Source organism: Manihot esculenta, chromosome 6, assembly GCF_001659605.2.
Source record: "Manihot esculenta cultivar AM560-2 chromosome 6, M.esculenta_v8, whole genome shotgun sequence".
Classification (NCBI taxonomy): domain Eukaryota; kingdom Viridiplantae; phylum Streptophyta; class Magnoliopsida; order Malpighiales; family Euphorbiaceae; genus Manihot; species Manihot esculenta.
Genome location: NC_035166.2, coordinates 7305616 through 7316341, shown reverse-complemented (window position 1 = coordinate 7316341; position 10726 = coordinate 7305616). Strand labels below are relative to the sequence as shown.

Sequence of the window (10726 nt, the reverse complement as noted above, 5' to 3'; positions counted from 1 at the left end):
AAATACAGTTAATGTTTAAATTATTTTTAAAAATCATCAATAATATAAATAATTTGTATTTAATCATTCAATTTTTATAAATTTAAGTGTTTAATATATTTTAATTTTTATTAAATGTTAAATCTCTAATAATTAAAGATATATATATATGTTTTTAAATAATAACTAGCAAAGAGAATAGGATCATATAACCACCAAACGAAGACCATATAACTACCAAAAAGAAGACCATATAATAAAGAAATAAAATAATAACTAATAATTTTTTAAAAAAAAAAGAAAAAAGAAAAAAGAAAAAAGAGGTGAGACCTCGCCGGCTAATGGTTCCGTTAATCTATCAACGTCTCCCTCTTCTCTAACTGCTTTTTCCCTTTTTTTTTTTTTTTTTTTTTCATTTTCATTTCTCTTTTTAACCCTTTTTTTTCCCCTCTTTTACCCTTTTCAACCGTTGTCAATTTTCACCCGCAAAAAACAGTAGAGCATATTTACATCTCTATATCAAACAGAAAATGACTGCCCTCCCTCCACCCTCACTGTCCATCAACTACCACTCTGACACTTCCTGGAAGCCAATTACCGTGGCTACGGCTGCCGGAATCTCTGTCGGTTTCGAGCTGAACAACCAAGGATGATTCTTGGGTTGATGTTGGTAACTTTAATTTGAGCTGTCGTAAGCTCGGAACCAATACTTTCTCAGTCCATTCTTCTAAACTTTCTCGACCTAGCCATAAGCCACCAGAAATCTTTTCAAGCGCCTGCTCTTGAATCTCAAATGAGATTCCTTCACTGATAATGGTGGAGAACCTCTTGGTTATCCAATTAGAAACCTCACAACGAAGGAGGCCAAGGTCCACTGGTTTGAAAACAATATCATCGTCTACAGAATTGATCAGCTCTCGAGACACTGATGAAGCTGTTGGTGTTAGTACTCTGGTGTTGGGGACATGTTCATCTTCGTGATCAATTGTAAGATCACTTGAATTACGAGAGCCATCAGCTTTATCTTCCTCAGCATCAGCAGCTTCGTTAAGGTCGAATGAGAGTGCTGATCCCGAGTCCTTTCTTGGTTTTGTAGGTCTCTCCTCATCATGCAGCCAACTGGCTCGGCGCTTCGCTGTTTTCTCGCAAAGGGATAGCCTTAATTGCCATCCTCCACTTACCAAACCGATGAGCTTCCTTTCATCGAGTGAAACACCATTTGATAAGAATTCGAGATTGTCTGGTAACCCATCAGCAGTGAGAATGAAAATTACATTACCAAGACTTATTTCACGGCCATGAGAATCAGAAAGTCGGCCTCTCTCTATCGCTCGCTTTATGCTCCCACGAACAAGCATATCTGCTTCATCAATGTCTTCAAGCATGATTACTGAAAAAGGACTCCTCTTAACAGCCTCCACCATTCGATCAAGTGCTGTTTTACCACGGAAATTCACATCGGATTCTCCATCGTCACGTCGTGAACCAAGAGATACCACTATTGGGTTTGTCCCGCATACCAGCTCTGATAGAGCTGATGCCATCTTCCTCTTGCCAACCCTGTCAGGACCTGTGAACAATAGCCAAGTATCACCCTTTGATGCGCTACTCCGCTGTTTACCATCGCCCAATTTGCATTGTGTAACAGTTGTAGCTACTGCAGATGCTGCTTCTTGCTGCCACCACACCTTATCAATAAGACCCTTGAGGAGTCTCTTAAATGAGTCCACATCTAATGCACTTAGAAGCTTGTTGGTTTCCAATTCTTGCAACTTGATCTGTGGCTCAGAAGCAACACAACCTAAAAAGTCTTTAGTGCGTTCTTCATGGCCTCTCTTGGGAGTGTGTTCATTGCTCTTTGGCCGCCCAAGAACCAGCTCTGTCCTCACAGGGCTTCTCGGTGGAGTAATTGCTCGAACAGGTGATTGACTGGGCAACAGATTTGAGTTCAATTGTGTACTTCCACTGAGGTTTCTATTTAAACCCACCTTTGGCTGGAAAGGTTGCCGAGAAAGGAGGTTTGTATTGTACAAGCTTGTCATAGCGAGAGAGGGTTGTGTAATTCTATCAGAGTTGACACTGGACTGATGATAACCAGGATGAAGACGCAAGCACGTATCACGCCATTTCTTCTGCAACTCTTGACTCCTCTGCTTCGACATTAATTCTTGATCCTTAGTCTGCATATAGTGCAAAATGACAAGAATCATCAGTTTTGCTTGTTAAATGCAAGTGTAACTCGATATTAGGCCACTTGACAGTGCAAAAGAACATTGATCAGGCTAATACCAGTGCACAGCTCAAGTTGAATTAAACTTACCACCGTCTGATCCGATGTTTTGGTGTCACAATCTTGAGACTTGGCATTTTTCAACCATTGTGGCAGTAGTGGCCGAGTTGCATCTGATTTAAATTCTGAAGAATATTTCTCAGATTCTTTTGGTAAAACTTTTGCCAGCTCTTGCTCATAATTCTGCATACATTGAGGGCAACAACTCGTTCTTCGAGTAGGATCCAAGTTCTCAGCCAGACGCCTTGGCTGAGTAGGTGCAAGAGTTGGAAAGCCCTTCAAAGGCGATAAAGCCTCGAGCGAGTTGCTAAGAAATCCATTGGTTCCAAGCCTAAACATCAAAATATGAAAATGAGTTAATAATCATGTAAATCTATAACAAACAAAGCTTCATAATCAAAATTTCTCTTAAATGACAAGGATCGCCTAAAGAAAAGAAACGAAGACATCATTCAACTGAAAGGACCAGCAAATCAAAACAAAAACTTATCTTTTAACAAATGCAAATGACAAAGAATAAGATTGTACCAAAATTCACCTAAAGCCCAAAACTAAGCATCTGATCTGACACAAGCTCTCAACTTTCGGGTCAGAACTTGGAATTTAGATTTTCCAAGAATATTTTGAAATCATGGAATCTAAAAAAACAGTAACTCTTGATACCATCATGATCATCCATCAAAGAAGGAAGAACATCCCAAATCTTTATGCTAAATCCTCCAGCTACAGAAAAAAAGAAACATCAATAAAAACCAACAACAACATACGCACCTCGGAAACATTCCTGGAAGAGGTGCTCTAGGGGCAACTGGCACTGCCTGCAGATCCCAATCATTTTCCATACTAGGATGATAGACTTGGCATCTCAAATACGTTTCACAGGTAGCAGTTCCAATCAGCCAAACCCTTCCACCGCCACCACTGTTACTTCTGTCCCCAAATCGCTCCAAAAGTTTCCCCATCTCCACCACTGCAGCCCGCCCAGCCTCAGGCACAATCTGCTGCTGCTGCTGGAGTCCACTAGCTCCTGCAAAGTTCACCGGCTGCTCAACCAGCCATTTCAAATCACCCAAATCAAGAATTATCCCTCCGCAATTCAAATTTGTCGTGCGGGTCTCGATCAAACTCCCTAATTCTATAATCTTCGTTGCTATTTGAGTTCTATCTAGAAAATCCTTTTCCAAATGAATCACCTGAACATTCTTTAATAACCCATCTGCTATTTCTTTATTCTCTATTCTCTTCAGCAGCTCCTTTAGAACCATCTCAGGCTCAGATTCGCCAACCAAAACAGGATTCCTCCTCTTGTTCTTCAACAAAATATCAACAACTCGCTTAACTTCCTCATTCCTCTGCTGCCCAGATTGCGCTAAACTCCCTTGCTGCAATCTGGGATTCACATACAAATTCCGATTCGTAGCAGGAGCAGGAACAGGAACAGGCACAGGCACAGCTCCAGGTGTGCGAAACCCGAATCCAAATGAGTTTGAATTAGAGGCTGCTGCAGCGGCAGAGGAATTGGACGAAGAGTTAAGAGACTGCTCAATTGTGGCCTTAACAGCCGGGCTAGAAAAACTGGCTTCTCTCATGACTCTACTAACACTTGGATCATCTAAAATTGATATAATTAACTGTTCAAGCTCTACTTTCACCGCTAGAAGTGGCTGTTGCTGCTGCTCAGGGCAGCCTCGTCGCTGGTGAGCCTGAGCACGCTTCAGTGCCGCCATTAACGCATTGGAGATTGGTGGGTCATGGCCTGGGCTAAGGTTCTGTGCAGTGGGCAGCCGCTCCAAAGCGACACTAAAGCAGAGTTCCAAGGCTCTACACTGGAGAGGATGCGAGGAGTTGGGATGAGATTTGATACAGGCTTGCCGGAGAAACCCAGATGGCGAAGCCAGAAGCGTTGCCGCCACATGAAGAGGCGTAGTCTGACCATGGTTCCGGCGGCTAGCTTCAGCTATTGAGTGGTTTAAAACACTCGCCGCCTCAGGGGTGAGAGTTTGCTGAATCGTACTGAGCCCAGCTCTCATCTCTCTCTCTCTCTCTCTCTCTCTATATCAGACCAAAATTAAAGAAAGAATCCAAGGAAGCTCCGTTTGATTCTGGCTGTGACTTCTGAGTTTAGGAAATATAATTTGGCAATAAAGGGTGTGAATGAATGGATTTTGGATAGCAAAAGCAGACAAACTTTGCTCCTTTTTGCTCTTTGCCGGTAAAGAAGAGAAATCAATCACCAAAGAAAGCTTTTGTTTTTCCAAGAAAAGAAATACAAAATCAACAACGACAAAGTAATGGGTTATTAGTAGAAGTTAACTCTCCTTTGTTCTTCTTCTTCTCCTCCTCCTTTTCCTCGTTCTCCTCTTATGGGATCCATCCATTCAATCTTTTAATCTTTCTTTCTTTCTTTCTTTCTTTTTTTATCTCTCACAAGGTGTCTGTGTGATTCACACAAGAAGCTGAAAGCTAGAGGAGAATTCAACGCGAAAAGGAAATATCAGATCCCCTGCTTCCCAATCACAACAGCCAACCCATCTCTCTCTCTCTCTCTCTCTCTCTCTCTCTCTCTCTCTCTCTCTCTCTTCCTTTCTTTGTTTCCTCTCTTCTTCCTCTCTCCTATCTCTATCTCATTCAATAACCCAAAATATCACAATGAACAGCAATGAAAATAAATAATAGGTACTTATATATATGAGAAAATAATTTTAATTTTTTTTTTTTTAAAATAGCCCAACTCTTTTTGAAATATTACTGAGAAAGAAGGATTAAACAGGAAAAGCCAAAAAAAAGAAAAAGAAAAAAGAAAAAGGAAGAACAGAGGTAAATTAGTTAAGAGAGAGAATTTCTGGAGAATAGGAGGCCGAGCCTGAGAGAGGTACTACAGAATAGCAGTTGCAAAGATTTCTGGAAAATGCTTTCTTGGCAGAGCAAGCTACTCTTGCCTTTTGTGGGTTTTAATTAATTAATCTATTCATTTTTATTTATTTTCACTTAAATGTATTCAATATAAAGTCTAACCCATGTTAAAATTAATTTAATCATATTTAAATTAAATATTTATATTATATATGAAGTTAAATATAAATATTTTAAAATTTACAATAATATATCTTTAGTTTTTTACTATTTATAGAAAATTAATCCTTTTAAATTTTAAAATAAGTTATATGAAATCGAGACTGATTAAATTAAAAAAAAAAAATCTCTCTGATGGCCTCTTAGATAGGGGTGGGCATTCGGTCGGTTCGATTTAAAATCAAACCGAACTGAATAAACTAAAAATTGAAATTTTAGTGTTTATGAAAACCGAATCGAATCGATTTTGATCAAAAATCGAATTAAATCGGTCTGATTCGATTCGGTTTAATCGATTTTAAATTTTAATAATTTTTTATTTTTTACACTTTAATTTTAATATTTTAAAATTTAATTAAAATATTTTAATTTTAATATAATTTAATTTCTCTATATTATTAAAAAAATATATTATTATCACTAATCGATTCGATTCGATTTAAATTTTTTAATAAAAATCAAATCAAATTAAAATAATTAACTTATTTAATTTAAACCGAATACTGCACAACCCTGCTCTCATATATAAAACTATTTAATTTAAGTTTGTATGGTGTTAGTAGTTGAGGAGATAATGGGGTGAGGTAAACACCTTTCTTAGAGAGAAAGAGAAATAGAATCATGAATAGATAATAAAAGTTGCTTTTTAGATGTCTATTTCTCTCTTTCTTTATCTATGACTATAGATTGACCGCCCCATTTTATCTCTCTTAATTTTTTTTATTTTTAAAATCAATACATTGAAATCATGCCAAGTACTTTTTTATACCACACGCTACCACGATGACGCGTATCCACTCTCTATTTTCTATTTTTTCCTTAATTTCTTTTAACACAATTTTTTAATCAATTTTAAATTTTTAAGATAATTTATAATATAATTCTTAAAATTTAATAAAATTTATAATTTTATTTTTTTTATAATAATACTTTTAATAATTTATAATATTTTAATGTTATAATTTTATTATTGTAAAAAAATATAATCTCTTTAATTTAGAATGACTTTACCGATTTATAATTGATTAATATTAAATTTAATAGAATAAAAATATATTATTTTCCTTTAGGATAAGTATTTTCTATTTATTAAATTTATTATTATTATTGTGATAAATACTTGGAAAAGCTTAGGCGTCATATTATTGTTAAATTTAGTAGTTAATATAAATTATAAACAGAAATTCTATAGTATTAATTAATAATAATAATAAAATTTTAATAATGAAAGGAAAAAAGAAAAAGAAAAAGAAAATATAACGTGCCAAGCAAAACAGGGGCAATTGACTCGTAAAGAGAAATAAGTGAATAGCCTTTTATAATGAGGCACTCAAGTCCCGTAGCAATTTTCTGATGTTCACACGCAACCGCTGCAAAGGCATCGCACGGCCTTCAACTTTTCATACTTGTAAACACAACAAAACAAACTCTTCTCTTTTTCTCTCTCTAACTTTACACACAACTCTCTCTCTCTCGTTAAGTAATTACTATCGTTGGAAAAAAAAAAATTACCATCTTATTCTTACAACCATAATTTTATTTTTCCAAAATTTTAAAAATAAATTTAAACTATTATTAAAATATCAAATGAAAAATAAAATGAGTAGAATATAACTCAAACTTTCAAATTCTAATAAATTATGACATTATTGATCTTTTAATAATAATTCAAAAATAAATTTAGACTTTTAACTAATTTTTTTTACTGATTACAATAAATTTTGACTTTTTTTTATCATGTACTTAACATTTGAAAGTGCCATGAAGGGCAAGGGTGGAGATTGATCCTGAAGAACCGAAATCAAGATGCTATGCCCCATTAAAATTAAGTGGGCATCACAAATTTTTATGGTTAAATATACTTAATGTGGACATCGGACTTGCTAACCATCATGGAGATGGAATGGACAAATACATTGTATTAACACTTGATCTAGCCATAAGTGTTCATGCTAAATAATTGAAAGTTGCACTTCAAAGCTCAAAGAAAGCAATAATGGAAGGCACATCTAGGATTTTTGAGGGTATGAAGACAAGCAAGGGAAGCCATTCACAACTTTGCTCCATGTTAATACATCACAATGAAGCATAGAGAGAAGAACATGGGTTGCATTGCTAAAAACACAAAATCACAAGCCTAGACACTGTGCTTCTTTTACCCCATGTGATCTATTGTTTGGTGCAAGAGGACATGCTCAACAAGTTACACAGCCTCAATCGTGTGTTACATTATAATAGCTTGTGTCATCCTAGTTGACTGAATCTCTTATAGTCTATTTTGTATTATTTTGTTCTAATACTTTTTACACTTAAGTTAGATTTAATTAAGCCTATAATATGGTAGTTTCAGCCAACCCATGCTTAAAGAGCAAGTTCTGTTAATTCAGTTTAGGAATACTTTCTGGAATCAAAGTTTAAGAAGATTGACTTCATAAACTTGTTGCCACTAGGATTAGGGTTATTTGTGGCTACAAACTACCTTGTTTTCCATGTGGCTGGTCCTAGTATATTTTTGACAATATTATTATTATTATTATTATTATTATTATTATTATTATTATTCACTACAAGTGGGATTATTCAACACTTCGTATTGCATCAATAAGTTGCAGCTTATCAAGGTTAGCAATCATATGATGAAACTTCTTGTTTTCTTATTTCATTACCTATATTCTTTATTGTGTTTATTGATTAAGAGTATAGTAGATCAACCTGATTTATTTTTGTGAATTCATAATATCTCTACGTGTGTTGGAGTTTTAGAATATACAAATTATTTTGGGAGTTCACATCGATTAGTATTAGAGTATAAGTTGTAGATAAATTATTATTTAGCTACCTTATTCCTTCCTTTGATATAATTGATTTTGCAATTTTAGAATTCAAATGAATTCTTTTAAATAATGCATGATTCTATCTTCTTTGAAAATGAAAATATTGTAAGTTAAAAAAAATATGAATTCTTCCATAACAACAAAATTAATAGAAAATGATGGAATGAATTGAATTCTTGTGAAAATTTTAATTTCAAACAAGGGGATTATTTGCTTGCTTAATTTAAATTCTTAGCCAAATTAGATAATTTGTTACTTTCAATTATTGGTTATTTACCTTCAAGAAAGGTGTTTTTTGTAGTCAAACTTGACCAAAAATTACCTAATGTCTTTTTTTTTTCTTTGATAGGAGTTCAAGGACGTAAAAGAGTATGTAAGTATTGCAAGTGATGATTTTAACATGTACATTATTGTTGACTTCTAACTTAATGTTTCAACATTAGGTGGAAAAGAAAGAAGTTGATAATTGTATTTATCAAATAGCTCAAGGGTCTAGTCGAAAAATACAATCATATAAAGGACACTTTGTGAATGGATTTAAATTTCATAGATATGATTATGGCAGAGAGTAAAAAATATTAAATAATGGTGTATGGGTGAAAGGAAGTTGTTATAATGAATATGAAAGTGATTACTATGGTTTGCTGAATAAGGTATTAGAATTAGAATATTTTGGAGAGAGAAACAAGATAATTATTTTCAAGTGTGAATAGTTTGACACTAATAGAGGGGTAAGAGTCTATCCTCAACATGGTCTTGTGGAAATCAATGTTAAATTAAGACTAGCATCATCTTATCTATTTATTTTAGCTCAATAAACTCATCAAGTTTGCTATATTAAATATTCTAAAATTAATAAAGCAACAGTTGACTGGTGTGCAGTTTTCAAAATCAAAGTTAGGAGCACTTATAATATTAGATCTTCCACGGTTAACAATAATTCAAATGAGTAAAACTCTAATGACGTTACTTATCAGGATGATGATGTCTCAAGACCTCAAGAAATTGTACCAACAACCGAACTTGATGATCCCACAATGTTACTTGATTCAAGTGTTATAGTTGAGGTGGATGTTAATGAATTGTAACATGCGCAACAACCACTTTGAGTGGTGGAAGATAAAGATGAGGATGTAGAGGAAGAGGAAGAGGAAGAGGACATTGAAGAGTTAGATGATGATTTAGAAGATGATGGTGCTGATAGTGATGCTGATATCAACTTAGAAGATGATGATTTTGAATGATACATTGTAAAGAAATCAATATTTTTATATGTATTCATAGACTTAATATTTGATTATGATTTTATATATTGTTTGTCTTTATTGTTAATTTAAACTTATGGACAATTATTTTTCAGATGCCTCGAAGAGCAGTATTATCTAGAGGTAGAGGACATAGCTAGCAGCTCTCTATGAATGAAACATATGAGGCAACAAATGTACAAGAGGAAATACTGGAGCATACTCCACAAGCATTAGAAGGGCAAGCAAACGCATTCTCATCATCATCTATTCGAACTAGAGGTCCGAACTTGGGACATTCTATCCCATCAAACCCGTCTGATCGACAATTGATTAGATTGAAAAGAAATGTGTAAGTTATATACAACATTTTACTATTGATGTAACATGTATTATTACTTATAACTACTCATTATATATAAAAATATTACAGTTTTTTAGATTCTATAGTTATTAGATCAATCATTAATAACATTAAGATGCGCTATACTGCTCCATGGAAAACTTGGTAAAAAAATACCTTTAAAGACAAAAGACGAGCTCTTCGGACTTTTCTGGGTAAATACAACTGATATTCTAAGATTTCTAATATTTATTTTAAGTTTGTTAAATTTATAGAACACTGATTGTTATTTGTAAAGTCGATATGTATGGAATGAGAGTAAAGAAGATATAGTTCGAATTGCTTGAAAAAATGTAGACAAAGAAAGACTACGAGACATTCTGAATAGAGTTAAGAATGAATTGTTGCGCAAGCACAAAAAGACAAACATTGCTTATCTACACAATTTAGGAGCAGATTGGATGGAGGCAAAGATATGAAATGAACTTGTTGCATATTGGAGTACACCAGAATGGAGAAAGAAATCAGAAGCTGGTAAAACAAATAGAAATGTAGAAAAAGATAGGACTATTACGAAACACTCTAGTGGTTCAATAAAAGTAGAGGTTCATGAGAATAAATTGGTATAACTCTATCATTTCTTACTTTTATTTTTACAATTATGTATTTATATAGGTAGTTAGAAATTATTCGTGCATTTTGTGTTGTGTGATTATTTCTTTTTTTGTAGGCAAAAAAGTTAGGTAGGCAACTAACTCAACTTGAAATATTTCGTACAACTCACACAAAAAAAGGGAGTCAATGTGTTTTCATTGATGGAAAATCACGATGAGTTGATATAGGTTAATTTTTACTTATTTATTGTTATCACATTATTTTTCTATTTGTTATGTTATCATTAGTTGTGCATGGTTAATAAAATATCTATTATGTTTTCTTTTTATACTTAGGGAGCTTATTTAAT

General features: G+C 33.9%; 1 protein-coding gene across 1 annotated transcript; it reads right to left on the bottom strand.

The window, feature by feature from the left end:
- Positions 1-425: 425 nt before the first annotated feature.
- Positions 426-4918, bottom strand: LOC110617387 (protein SUPPRESSOR OF MAX2 1). Its single transcript, XM_021760129.2, has 3 exons — positions 3041-4918; positions 2300-2600; positions 426-2159 (listed from the first exon to the last, which is right to left on the bottom strand). Exons 1-3 carry the CDS (start codon positions 4297-4299, stop codon positions 531-533), a joined length of 3189 nt encoding a protein of 1062 aa, XP_021615821.2. The 5' UTR covers positions 4300-4918; the 3' UTR covers positions 426-530.
- Between the last annotated feature and the right edge of the window lie 5808 nt (positions 4919-10726).

Excerpts from the sequence above, each read along its gene's own strand:
- LOC110617387 (XM_021760129.2), bottom strand. The coding sequence starts at position 4,299 with ATGAGAGCTGGGCTCAGTACGATTCAGCAAACTCTCACCCCTGAGGCG. Across the intron at positions 2,601-3,040 it reads CTTCCAGGAATGTTTCCGAG|GCTTGGAACCAATGGATTTC; the intron begins GTGCGTATGTTG and ends TTTGATGTTTAG. Across the intron at positions 2,160-2,299 it reads AAACATCGGATCAGACGGTG|ACTAAGGATCAAGAATTAAT; the intron begins GTAAGTTTAATT and ends CACTATATGCAG.